At 42.7% G+C, this 14,206-nt stretch overlaps 1 protein-coding gene across 4 annotated transcripts in view; it reads right to left on the reverse strand.

Moving 5' to 3' along the window:
- Window positions 1-14,206, reverse strand: part of FAM53A (family with sequence similarity 53 member A) — a 106,502-nt gene that overhangs the window by 56,225 nt on the left and 36,071 nt on the right. For all 4 annotated transcript variants that reach the window (XM_038752907.1, XM_038752903.1, XM_038752905.1 and 1 more), the window contains one exon: window positions 1,498-1,552. In XM_038752907.1, the coding sequence (XP_038608835.1) occupies window positions 1,498-1,552 (55 nt within the window). The remainder of the gene's footprint in view (window positions 1-1,497; window positions 1,553-14,206) is intronic.

A 14,206-nucleotide genomic window follows, 5' to 3' on the forward strand; every position in this document is an offset into this window, starting at 1 on the left:
GGAGGGCAGGATGCCACCCAAGGCTAAAATGTGAACAGAAATTGACAGATTTAAAAAGAAAACCCAATTTCTAAGATTGATGTGGCCAAATGCATCAATACCAGAGCATACTGATTAAGTGTGGGATAGGCTAGTAAAAATGTTTACTTACTCATCACATAAGTGTTAAAAGAGGTGTATTAGGTGTAATTAAAGCTTTTTAAAATCCAAACCTTTTTCTGAGGTTATTTTTTACTAAGATTTCACTTCATAACCTGAAACTCTTGTTAGTGTGGATAAAGCAAAATCTGGAGAATAAGATTTTTTAAATATTTCACAAAACAGAAAAGTATTTTTTGGAATTCTAAGCATGGGTCATTATGGCATTCATATTGTGTTCTTTACTTCCCCTAAAAAGAAACATTTCTCCCTTCGCCCCACTCTCATATCTACCTCCTAAAGAATATTCAAAAATCCAAGATAGACTGATTCTAAATAAGATATTACTTTGAGCACTAGCATCTTCCAGAACTTTGAACAAAAGGAGAGTAGCACCTGGCTACAGGTACTGGAGGAAGGGGGAATGAAAAATGAAAAGCCTATGATGCTTACCAGTCAACCCTTATACTCTTTTGAGAATCTGCTTTCTTGGACTACATTCAGCTTTATTTTACAACTGTTCGTCCACATTATATAAGGATTTGTAAAAAATTGTTTTAAACAAAGACATAAGCCAGTCAAATTGACAATTCATTCAATCATATGAGATCCTTGTCCTGATGCGCCACTAATAGCTCTTTAGGCTTATTTGGAAAATGAGGCAGATTTATACTACAGATGAGAAATTCTCCCTTCCAACAGGTCAAGATAAAATTAAGTTGGGATATTCAGAAATCCACACGTTTCAGAACGAAATTGTACGAAATAGAAGTCAAAAACAGGTTAAGGCCTTTTTATTTCATAATTACAAGTTACACATCTGCCATAAGTTTCTTTGAGACACAAAGCTTCAACATTTCAAACGAGTTGCAAACACCAGTATACACACACCTTGTTGTATATTTGTTAAAATAAACCCTGCAGTTCTCAAAGTGAACCCTTGATCTTTACCTAATTTTAACAACAAAGTTCAAATAGTTCACCTTATGTGCAAAACACATTATGCAGCGTGTGGCTCTATGGTGCCCAAAGAGGTGAGACACATGCTTGTCAATTTTCTGCTATCTTCAAAGACCACAGAAAATAGACTTGGAAAAATGCCCTGGTTTTGAGTACTTATCTACCCAAATTAGTGGTGGAAAAAAAAAAAGTACTCTACAAGGGCTTTTGCTATGCAAAGCAGATTACAAATACAAAGCTACCACCACTAAGGATTCCCAGTATTGTTCAGTGACCAGTTTGAACCAGTAATCTCTACAACAGCACAGCCCATTCTTCTCCTTTACCTGATTTGCACCAGAAAGGCTGATTACTATACCAATTACCTCGGTAAGACACAGCTACTGCTTTAGAACTTACCATTGATTTCGAAAGGGAACAAACTGCCACTTTTGTTCAGCTTCTCAGATGAGTACTGAAATTAATCAGAGAAAGAAGTTTCAACACCATACAATTACACATGGTGTGAAAGACAATGAGCGCAAACCTTGCCAGGAAACATTAAAAGGTCTTTAGGCGTTAAAAGCAAATTCAGTTCTGTTTTCTCCACAAACTATTCTTCCAAAAGTTTAAAAAAAAGCAAGCGTACCATCCCTCTTGTGGTTGGTTTGGGAGCCTGGGTTTGGGAAGCTTGTAGCTTTATAATTGAAAATTTCAGTGCCTGAAAGGAGAACACACTATGTTTTCAGGAGCACTGTTTAGGTTAACTGTTCCAATTCTGTCTGTCACTTGTGGTTACGGAGTCATTCGGCGGAGTCAAATACGATTTTTTGCCTCAGTTTCTACATCTGTTAAAAGCAAGCTGTTCCTAACTTACCTGATATGATCCTTTGAGGAAAACTTCAAAAAATCATCACATAGCAAACAAATGCTATGCAAATAGTGATGATGATGATGGCATTTAAGTAATTACTATGTGTCAAGAACTGGTCTAGGCGATAGGGTAGACATAAACTAAGCAGGGTGGACACAGTCCTTGTCCCACATGGGGCTCACACAGTCTTAATCTCCGTTTTACACGGGGAAATTAAGTGACTTGCCCAAGGTCACACCGCAGACAGGAGGAGGAGCCGGGTCCTTAGGACTCCCAGGCCTGTGCTCTCCACAAGGCCATGCTGCTTCTATAATTAAATGCATAACAAGTTCGATTCTTCCTCCGAGAAGAGACAGCAGGGTGTTGCAACCCACAGGGCAGCACGCTTGCTGGCCCTCCTTATGGGGACAGGGAGGTGGTGGAGCAAAATGACTTCCTTTCCGATATGAAGCACTGTAGCTCGGGTGCATGGTCAGTTCATGTGTCACTCGGTTTCCCTGCATGCCTAGTAATAATAACAATAATAATAATGGTATTTGTTAAGCCCTTACTATGTGCCAAGCACTGTTCTAAGCACTGGGGGAGATACAAGGTGATCAGCTTGTCCCACGTGGGGCTCACAGTCTTCATCTCCATTTTACAGATGAGGTACCTGAGGCCCAGAGAAATGAAGTGACTTGCCCAAAGTCACACGGCTCACGAGTGGCGGAGTCGGGATTAGAACCCACGACCTCTGACTCCCAAGCCCGGGCTCTTGCCACTGGGCCACACTGCTTCTCTAGTACAGAGCATCACACCAACTGGGCACTCAAATGCTGCTACTGCTACTGGCACACTCTTGGGTCAGCCCCAACTACACAATTGTGAAAGTTTGGTTGAGATTTAGTTAAGCTGGGGAAAAGGTTATTCATTCAAACGTATTTATTGAGCGCTTGCTGTGTGCAGAGCACTGTATTAAACGCTTGGGAAGTACAAGTCGGTAACATATAGAGACAGTCCCTACCCAACAACGGGCTCACAGTCTAGAAGGGGGAGACAGACAACAAAACAAAACACGCTTTGCTCCAACAGGGCCATCTTTTTGCTCTGCTGCCATAATTCATAGGCAACAATGTACTCGATCTCCCCCAGGGAGCCAGGGATTCAAATACCTTAGTGAAAGTGACCCTATGTTTCTCAACTCTTCCAACCTACAGTCTTGGGGGGGGGGTGGGGATAGACAGACATCAAAACAAGTAAACAGTCATCAATACAAATAAATAGAATTGTAATAACAACAATAATGGCATTTGTTAAGTGTGCTTACTTTGGGCCAAGCACTGTTCTAAGTGCTGGGGTAGTGACAAGGTAATCAGGTTGTCCCACGTGGGACTTCACGGTCTTAATCCCCATTTTACAGATGAGGTAACTGAGGCACAGAGAAGTTAAGTGACTTGCCCAACGTCACACAGCTGACAAGTGGCAGAGCCAGGATTAGAACCCACGACCTCTGACTCCCAAGCCCGTGCCACTTCCACTAAGCCGTGCTGCTTCTTATTAATAGTAGATATTGCACAGAGCACAGAGGAAGTGAAAATCAGCTTCCTGCCCCACCTCCCCTGGGACAACCATGCTGTTTCCCCTAAGCATCATCCAGGAACCTCCTTCCCATCCTGTCTTGCCCCGCACCCGGAGGGGGGGCAGGTGCAGCTGCACCTTTACAAGCCTTGGGATGGCTGCGGTGGAAAGCGCGGCAACTACCGTGGGTGTCACTCGGACTCTGATCCTCAAGGAGTCTGAAATTCTGCTCCTCTGACCACAGTATCCTACTGCTTTGCATTTTCATTTGGTCCATCTGTCTTTGTCTCTCATGCTGGTTTAGTGTTTCGGCTCATCTCTCCTTGTGAGTGTGCTGCCAATCCCTTTCCCTGACCTTCCGCTCTGAGACTGGGAGCTCCCCGAGGGCCGGGATGGCTTCCAAGGGAGGAAAATTGCTGGTTTGTAGGATACGACGGGGTGGGGGGTGTTCCAGGACAGAGGGAGGATGTGGGCAAGGGGTTGGAAGTGAGACAGACAAGATGGAGATAGAGCGAGGTAGGAGACTGGCGTTGGAGGAGCCAAGCGTGCGGGCTGGGTTGCGCGAGATCATTGAAGTATGGTAGGATGGGCAGAGCCGACTGAGCACCATAATGCTGAAGGAAAGGAGTCTGAGATGGAGATGGATAATAATAACCATAATGATGGCATTTATTAAGCACTTACTATGAGCAACGCACTGTTCTAAGCGCTGGGGAGGTTACAAGGTGGTCAGGTTGTCCCACGGGGGCTCACAGTCTTCATCCCCACTTTGCAGATGAGGGAACTGAGGCCCAGAGAAGTGAAGTGACTCGCCCAAAGTCACACGGCTGACAACTGGCAGAGCCGGGATTTGAACCCATGACCTCTGACTCCAAAGCCCATGCTCTTTCCACTGAGCCTCGCTGCTTCTGGATAGGCAGTTACTGGAGACCTTTGAGGAGTGGTGGGATAGTGACTACATTTTTTTTAGGAAATATGATCTGGGCAGCAGAATAACAATAATAATTATGGTATTTGTTAGGTGCTTACTATGTGCCAGGCACTGCACTAAGAGCTGGGATGGATACAAGCTAACCGGGTTGGACACAGTCCCTGCCCAATGTGGGGCTCACAGTCTCAATCTCTATTTTACAGACGAGGTGACTGAGGCACAGAGAAGAGGCTTTCCCAAGGTCACATGGCAGACCAGTGGCAGAGCAGGGACTAGGACTCATGACCTTTCGACTCCCAAGTCTGTGCTCTATCCACTACACCGTGCTCCCTCTTAATTAAGGACTGGAGAGGGGAAAGCCAGGAGGTAGTTAAGTCAGTGAATGATGCAGAAATCAAGGTGGGATAGAAGGTCAGTTAGACTCTAAGCTCGTTGTAGGGAGGGAACATGTCTGCCAACTCTGTAGTATTTGATTTGTTGCCTGTATCCCCCTTCTAGACTGTGAGCCCATTGCTGGGTAGGGACCGTCTCTATAGGTTACCAACTTGTACTTCCCAAGCGCTTAGTACAGCGCTCTGCACACAGTAAGCGCTCAATACGATTGAATGAATAGGTGAATGCTCTTCTAAGCACTTGGTACAGTGCTCAGCACACAGTAAGCACTCAATAAATACCACTGATCGATTGATGAGAGGTACTTGGAGAGGCTGTTTGGATGGAGAGGAAGGTAGAGTTGACAGAACTTGGTGACAGACACTCTAAAAAGCCCCTTGTCTCCATCGGTAACACCATCCAGATATTGCCCCATCTCCCTCCTACCATTCGTGTCACACTATCAGTATTATTATGGTATTTGTTAAGCGCTTACTATATGCTGGGTACTGCAGTAAGCACTGGGCTGGATACAAGCAAATCAGGTTAGGCACAGTCCTTCATCCCAGGTGGGGCTCACAGTCTCAATACCCATTTTACAGATGTGGTAACTGAGGAGCAGAAGTTAAGTGACTTGCTCAAGGTCACACAGCAGACGAGTGGCAGGGCTGGGATTAGAACCCATGACCTTCTGCCGCGCAGGTCTGTGCTCTATCCACTACACCATGCACCTGCTCTCCTTCAGCTCCCTCTTTGACTCTACAATCCCCTTCACTCCAAACTGCACTAACCGACTTAAAAAACCCCAAGACCCCCAAAAACCTAGTTTCTCCAATAATGCACTCTCAAGGGCCCCTGTACTAAGCAAAACGTGTATCGCGGAACTCGCTGTGATCAACGCTACACCCATACACACATCACACTAGAACCTGGCAGGCTCAAACTCGAAGAACATTTGCTGCTTCTTCCAAACCATTCTAGGCAAAATGCATTGAGAAAACAAATGTTTTGTCAGACCCCAGTAAATTACAAACAGCTCAGAAAACCCTTTAGTGTTTATATAGTCTCCCATCTAATTTGTTTTGCGATAGGAGTCTCTTCTGTCTTAAAAATGTAGGCAAATTTATATTCTAAGCAAAATTTGTTGCTGCGGGTTTGTTTGTTTTTTTTCAGGGGGATCCAATAGGGGAGAAAAGGACCTGATTATTTTAGCATGCCTCCATTACAGGCTGTTTTTGGATCTTGTTTTCTGTATTAAGCCAAAAAAGATAGTATTGTTTAGAGACTTCCTTTCAAGATACAAGTACAGTTTTAAGTAAACATCCTTCGGCAATGGAGCATTTTTGTTCAGTGATACAAAACCTTGAACTTTGAGGTTACAGCTAAAGCGCTGAGAACTCAAAGAAATACTTTGGGAAATCCAGATTGCATGTCTATTAGTACATGAAAGTTTTACAATAAATTTCACTTTAGAATAGTTTCCCCCCCCCCCAAGTACTGTATGATTTAGATTATTTTTTTTAATTAATGATTGTTAGAGCACATTTTGCTTCTTAGCATGGTAAAGAACAAAAGCAAAGCCTTAACTACCAAAAGCCAATGGATTTAGGGATTTCAAGACACTAATTTAGACTTCCAATCTTAATTGCAATTTAAGGAGGGAAGGTGATTATAAGAGGTGTTCTATTATATAAATATAAGATGACTATCAGAGCATTTTTCAAATTGTGCTATCTGGGGGTAGCATTACCTGACTTGTCAGAGAACACACCTGATATTGGCAAGAAATCTGGAATACCATAGATCTTCCAAGGGCAACTGTTTCATTTTCTTCATCTCAAATATCAAAGTAAAAAAGCAACCTTGGGTATTAATTAGCTAATGCGGGAAGCATAATGGCATAATTGAAGCCATTTTAATTAACCTAACATGAGTTTCATTGGACGACTCAATCAACTATGAGTATTTCAACCACTTCAGGAATCCCTGGGTGTAGGTAGACACTTCCTACGGTTTAGTCTTTTGATACATCTGCTTTTTTATTTTAAGTAATAGTCCCAGGAACAAGCTCAGCAATTTATATTGATAGATTCCACTGAAAAATTAAATCCTTAATATGAAATGCTACCAATCTGAATCTGATGAAGAAGTTTACTCCAAGTACAAGATGTTTTCCACTAAGCAGGTGGATAAAGCATGGGCCTGAGTCAGAAGGATCTGGGTTCTCATCCCAGCTCCGCCTCTTGTCAGCTGTGTGACTTTGGGCAAGTCAATTAACCTCTCTGTGCCTCAGTTACCTCATCTGTAAAAATGGGGATGAAGACTGTGAGCCCCATGTGGGACAACCTGATCACCTTGAATCCCCCCCAGCGCTTAGAACAGTGCTTCGCACATAGTAAGCACTTAACAAATGGCATCATCATCACCATTATCCAATCTTTATTTATGGAACAGTACCACAAAAGTTCCAAATTGCCAGCCTGCACAAGAAAATGAGAAAGTTCTTTCATTCATTCAATCATTTTTATTGAGCGCTTAGTGTGTGCAGAGCACTGTACTAAGCACTTGGAAAATACAATTCAATTCTTGAAATATTTTTGAAAATTAAACCCTTTCCATATTCACACTCAAAAGTTTCCCAAACATCTTCATAACTTAAAAAGAATCTCCCATAAACCAGATTTCAAAAATCAATTGAATTCCACAGAAAAATGCCCCATTACTTTTATACGTCTGGATCATCCAATACAGCTAGTATGTTCTTTTTGGCACATTTCAACATTTTCCACTCCATGACTACTATTTACTATTGATTTACTGGATTATCCGATTTTATATTTACAACCCCAGCATGGGAAGCTGTGGTCAAACTGCAACATTATTTTTCAGCAGGGAAAAGGGAAGTTGAGATAATAAAGATTTGTTAATGTTTTTGTCATAGAAACCACTGCAAGGATTTCACCCCGAGAGTTTTGATAACCTTTCCAAAAATTTGTACACTAGCAACTAGTGTTTAAAAATCAACATTTGTTCTCAAAATTTGTAACTGATAGAAATGGTAAGCCGTCGGGTGATCGGATTTCCATTTTTATTTTGTATTAGTTAAGCCCTCGTTATGTGCCAGGCACTGCTCTATGTGCTAGGGTAATGATAATTGTGGTTATCTGTTAAGCGTTTTCTGTGTGCCAGGTACTGTACTGAGTACTGGGATGGATACAAGATAGGTTGGACCCAGTCCCTGTCACGCCTGGGGCTCACAGTCTTAATCCCCATTTTACAGATGAGGTAACTGAGGCTCAGAGAAGTGAAATGATTTGCCCAGGATCACACAGTAGGCAAGGGAGGAGTCAGGATTAGAACCCTGGTCCTTCTGACTCCCAGGCCTGTGGTCTATCCACTCAAATATCCCTAAGTCCTATTGGTTCTTAATTTGAAACGGACCTTAAAATTCATGTGGCAAGAAGCTACTCTAGCTTGGGTACTAAAAAAAGCAAAACGAATGAAGCAGTTCCAAACTGTGAAGTTAAATATGGGGACAAAAGAGTAGAATGTAAGCTTGTTGTAGGCAGGGAATGTGTACGTTCACTCTGTTTATATGCTCCCAAGGGCACATCGTAAGAGCTCAGTGAATACCACTGATGAAAAAAGACAGAAAGTAGACAGAAAACGGCAACTGTGGATGAAGGGGGAACTCTCCAAAAACCCTCCGTTCTGAGAAAACAAAATTTCCTGCCAGTAACTTTGTCATCTCAGACATAGATGAAGTTACACAATACTGGATTTTATAAACAGACACCTAATATCCAGTATTCCAAAAAAAGTCACATGAGAAGCACACATGTGCCATAAAATATACAGGAGAATCCACTGACTTCTTACTTAAAGGAACATCATATCCATTTTCTATTACAGTTGAAATGAGCTTTCTGCAAAATACCCACCATATATTTGTAAGTTCAGTCAGTTTTTCGTGAATGCTTGTTTTCACTAAGCATTCTGGATAGAATGCAACAGCAAACTATAGGAAAATTCTTCAAGTAACACATCTGGAAGCAGCATAGCTCTGGGTTGAAATAAACGGTTGTGCATGACTGAAATTGGATATGGGATGAGCACAATATGAATTCTCCTTTAATACAGGGTTCTGCGAGGAGACAACCCTGAATTATAGGACAACCGACTGTATACCCTTTTCCAAGGAGGGACCCCAAAACTGACTGTCCCCAGAAGCCTGTCACTCATGATATCCTAGAAAGCTCCACGTGTATCTGAAATACCTAGTTCACTGGTATGGTGAGGTAAGGAATGTGTTTTGTGTGAATGAGTGAGGAGATGGGGGATGGAGCAAAGTGTTAGAAGATTCCCCCCTTCAAAGTCTTATTGAAGGTGCATCGCCTCCAAAATAATAATAATAATAATAATAACTGTGGTACTTGTTAAGTGCTTACTGTGTGCCAGGCACTGTACTAAGCACTGGAGTGGATACAAGCAAATTGGGTTGGACTCAGTCCCTGTCCCACTTGGGTCTTAATCCCCATTTTACAAAGGCACAGAGAAGTGAAGTGACTTGCCCAAGGTCACACAACAGACAAGTGGCGGAATCAGGATTAGAAACTACAACCTTCTGGCTCCCAGGCCTGTGCTGTATCAAGCACAAAACAGTGGTCAATCTAAAGTTTTCCATTTCTGACAGTTGCTTAAAACTACTTCCAGAAGTTTTAATTCTCTTGTACCAGTTATTCAACTCTTTTTTTTTAAACTGTTAATAAAATAAAGAGAAGCTGGGACAAGATCTAGAGAAAAGGCCAAGTATTCTTCTATCTTCTTACCTTCTCCATTGTTTAATGAAAAGGTGGGGAGTTGGATTAAGTGCAAGGGTCAGAAATATGGGGATGCTAGAGCCTTGCTGCTCATATTTTTATGTCAGTAACCTAGTCATTTCAGGAATGGTAAGGAACAGTTCATTAAAAGACCCTACTAATTAACAACATTCAAGGTGTTATATGAAATAAGTCCACTAAAAACTGAAAGTTAGAAACTTCGGGGCTGGAAAACTACCAACGAAACTGACTGCTCCTTCCTGCAGATTAGATCATTACCCCAGTCAACAAGAAATGAAGCTACTTTGGATTCTTGTACAGAGCCTAGTGAGACCAAGTATGGGAGCTGGAAAAAAAAAATCAAGCCATGCTATTTACTGAGCACTTAACTGTGTGCTGAGCACTGTACTCAGCACTCAGGAAAGTACCACCCATTTGGTAGATACGCACCCCTGCTTACAATGAGCTTACAGCCTACAGCTGGACTACTAAACATAAAGACATCCAGTGCCACATTCAATCAATCGTATTTATTGGGTGCTTACTGTGTGGAAAGCATTGTCATAACAGCTTATCCAGACCGGTAACAGCGGAAAACCAGACTGCCTGCGTATAAAACTGGAAAACTGATAACCCTGAGACTTGGATTTTAGTCCTTGCTCAGCCACCTGTCGCTTGCCCTTATTTTCCTATTTGAAAAAGGAGCACAATAATACCTGTCTCCCCGTATCTCACCCCAGTGATAAAATTATAAAACTAAGCCACTAGGAGTTCTGGAAAATCCAGGAGCTGTTTCAATTTAAAGCCTAATGCAAATTGAGAAACTCTATGCAAAAATCCTCATGCCCATTCAAATTGGCCTACTGACAAGGACCCTGCTAGGAATGACTTTACCATCTGAAAGCTGGTTGACATAGGTAACAATGACCCAGACTGGATTCACACAGGTAATTCAGAACAGAAGGGCCATAGTAAACTTTAGGATAAGCAGCATATGTACTTTGGATTGACAAACATTTTACCTGGCAGATTTGGGTTCTGTTATGTTTGTTTCAAGATTCCCTGCTTCACCTTTCTGCAGAACGAGATGACCAAATTTGACAGGAACAGGGACATTCCTGTTTGAAAGTGGCTAAAGAAAGTATTTACAGTCTTTGCAGACAAAGCATTCTAGCTGAAGTTATCTCCTTCCCTCCCTCGGTCCTTTCTCTCCTCAATAACATGCTTCTACCCCAAATCTCATTTCTCATTTTTAATAATAATAATAATAATGGTATTTGTTAAGCGCTTACTATGAGCAAAGCACTGTTCTAAGTGCTGGGGGGATACAAGGTGATCAGGTTTTCCCATGTGGGGCTCACAGTCTTCATTCCTGTTTTACAGATGAGGTATCTGAGGCACAGAGAAGGTAAGTAGCTTGCCCAAGGTCACACAGCTAACAAGTGGCAGAGCTGGGTTTCGAACCCATGACCTCTGACTCCCAAGCCTGTGCTCTTTCCACTGAGCCACGCTGCTTCTAAGGACAATCTTCGCCTTTGACTTTATGACATCCTGTTTTTATAGCGTGCACATGAGAATACAATAATTTACATTTCCTTAAACTCCTTCAGTGATTGATAAAAGTCACAATAGCCCAGAGTATAGTCCAGGCTGCCATTGCTTGTCTGCAAATAAGTGTTGGGTTGACTTCGGCTAAACCCCCTCTACCCCGTTTATCATTTATTGAGCACTTACTGAGTGCAGTGCACTGTACTAAAAGCACAACAGAAATCTGTATACATGATCGCTCCCCTCATGGAATTTACAACCTAGGGAGAGAAAGAGAGACAAATACTACAATGAATTGCGGAGGAGAAAGTAATAGGATATAATAAACAGTACCCAAGTACTCAAGGCAGGAGGAATGGATACTTAAATGGCAGCAAAGAACTGAAGGGGCAGAAGGGAAGGAAGATTAGAAATTAGAAATTAACTGGGGAAGGCCTCTTGTCGACGCAATTTCTGAAGATGGGGTGAGCATGGTGTGGTCCGTCAGGTCTGAAGAGGGAGGAAGTTGGAAGGGGGAGAGGAAGTGGAGATACCAGGTGTACACAACCTATTCAAAGAGTTTGGACAGGGTTGGGAGAAGGAAAGCATGGTGACAGTGGGAGGACATCCAGGGGCTCAAAAGCAGGATATTTTATGATAGGACAATAATAATAATAGTTATGGTATTTGTTAAAGTGCTTACTACATGCCAGGCACTGTACTGCATACTGTACGTGCTGGGGGCGGGGGAGAGGGGATACAGGCAAATCGGGTTGGACACAGTCCCTGTCCCACATGGGGCTCACAGTCTCAATCCCCATTTTCCAGATAAGGTCACTGAGGCCCTGAATCAATCGTATTTATTGAGCGCTTACTGTGTGCAGAGCACTGTACTAAGCGCTTGGGAAGTACAAGTTGGCAACATATAGAGACGGTCCCTACCCAACAGTGGGTTCAGTCTAGAAGTCTAGATATCTCACAGTCCTCATTTTACAGATGAGGTAACAGGCACAGAGAAGTGAAGTGACTTGTCCAAGGTCACACAGCAGGCAAGTGGCAGACCAGCACTGGAACCCAGGCCCATGCTCTATCCACTAGGCTATGCTGCTTCATTATAAGCTCCAAGTTTAAAGCATTAAGCTGGAACTTGCCTAGGACTCTTGAACTCAATCAGCCATGTGGATACAGCCTAGAATCATGACTGAAGACAGGCTGTCTTGAAGTGACTGAAGCCTCTTTAAGGCAGGCCACAGCACACACTCCTGCAGAACTTCTCGGGAGAAGTGACTTGATCCATATTACAGACTGAACTACATCCAACCGGGCTCTCATGGGAGTTCAATTGAGTCAACAGAGCTACGTGGGATTATCAAGTTAAAAATAAACGAGTCATTCGATAGTCCTGATTTTTTTTAGCCACAGGTTCACGTTATGAAACCTACTGCAAAGAACCCAGGATGAGAGAGGGCGAGTGCCACCGTGCAAAGCCACCCACCTTCGAACCAATTTCAGTGTGCTGGTTCTACGCCCTAAAGTCTCGAGGTCCAGCCCTATGCCTCATCATTCCTGAAAGGAGGCTTCTTTGTTATAGCTTGATTACACAAATTAAACGAATCAACTGCTTCAAAATTTACTGTCTCCAAATGATGGCATATTTCGGTGTAGCGGCTGCATCTGGCAAAACTGACAGATGACCCCAACAGGAGCCTAAAAGGGCACGCTCTTGGCACGTGTCCAATACAGCCCTGCCGATCGACAATGCCCTCCCACAGAGCTGAAGTTCTACAGTTTAGCGAACCACTCATTCATTCAATCGTATTTATTGAGTGCTTACTGTGTGCAGCGCACTGTATTAAGTGCTTGGAAAGTACAATTCAGCAATAAAGAGAGAATCCCTGCACACAACTACCAATGTGGCCCAGTGGATTGGGCCATGGGAGTCAGAAGGATCTGGGTTCTAATCCCAGCTCCACCACTTGTCTGCTGTGTGTCCTTGGGCAAGTCACTTCACTGGGCCTCAGTTACCTCACCTGTAAAACGGGGATGAAGACTGAGAGGCCCCTGCGGGACAGGGACTGTAGCCAACCTGATTAGCTTATATCTTCCCCCAGTGCTTAGGACAGTGCCTGGCATACAGTAAGCACTTAAATACCACAAACAACAACAGCTGTCATGCAGCAGAGTCCCAAAGACAACACTCTTGAAAGCTGCAGCTCTGGGCTCCTTGTTATTATATAAAGACCATAATCTCCACCCCTGGCCCAACATCTAAAGAAGCAGGATGGCCTAATGGAAAGCACCAATACCAATACCGCCATATGACTGCTAGGTGACCTCGGGTATGTCCCTTAACTTCTCTATGCCTTACTCTCCTCATCTGTAAAATGAAGACTGTGCCTCATCTGATTATCTTGTATAATAATGATGGCATTTGTTAAGCGCTTACTACGCGCCAAGCACAGTTCTAAGCGCTGATCTATCCCAGCACTTGGTAAAATGCTTGGCACAAAGTAAGCACTTACATACCATTATTATTAGAAATGGGCAACATTCAAAAAAATCCTTTGAAATCTAATTAACAGTTTATCTTCTTTAGGAGAGAGTTTTTTTTTCCTCCACATTTGATCCTATCATCTCTCCCTCTTCTCTACCACTAACAGATTCTAAATAAACAGCTTTCATCTAAAAAACTGTCTCCTACTGGAAGTTACTACGGAAGTGACTATGATCAATGAGGAAAAATTGAAAAATTCATATTGCCATCTCAACATTTGCAATTTTTGAATATCCCAAAATCAAACTAAAGTTTCACACTCTCCCCGTGTATTCTGAAACTCACCCTAATACTCATATTGTGTCCATCGACAGTGCAAAAAATTCTTCAGGTATTTCAGAAAGGGACATATTATTTGGCTGTGTCCACACCTCACATCTAGGTATTTCATTTGCAAATGCTTTCGTTGGCTAGAAAACTATCTAGATCCCTAAAATGGAGCAATCACATGTATTTCAACCCAGCCAAATAGGGGCAAGACTATTTCCAAATGC

This window comes from Tachyglossus aculeatus, chromosome 10 (genome assembly GCF_015852505.1).
Source record: "Tachyglossus aculeatus isolate mTacAcu1 chromosome 10, mTacAcu1.pri, whole genome shotgun sequence".
In the NCBI taxonomy this organism is placed as follows: domain Eukaryota; kingdom Metazoa; phylum Chordata; class Mammalia; order Monotremata; family Tachyglossidae; genus Tachyglossus; species Tachyglossus aculeatus.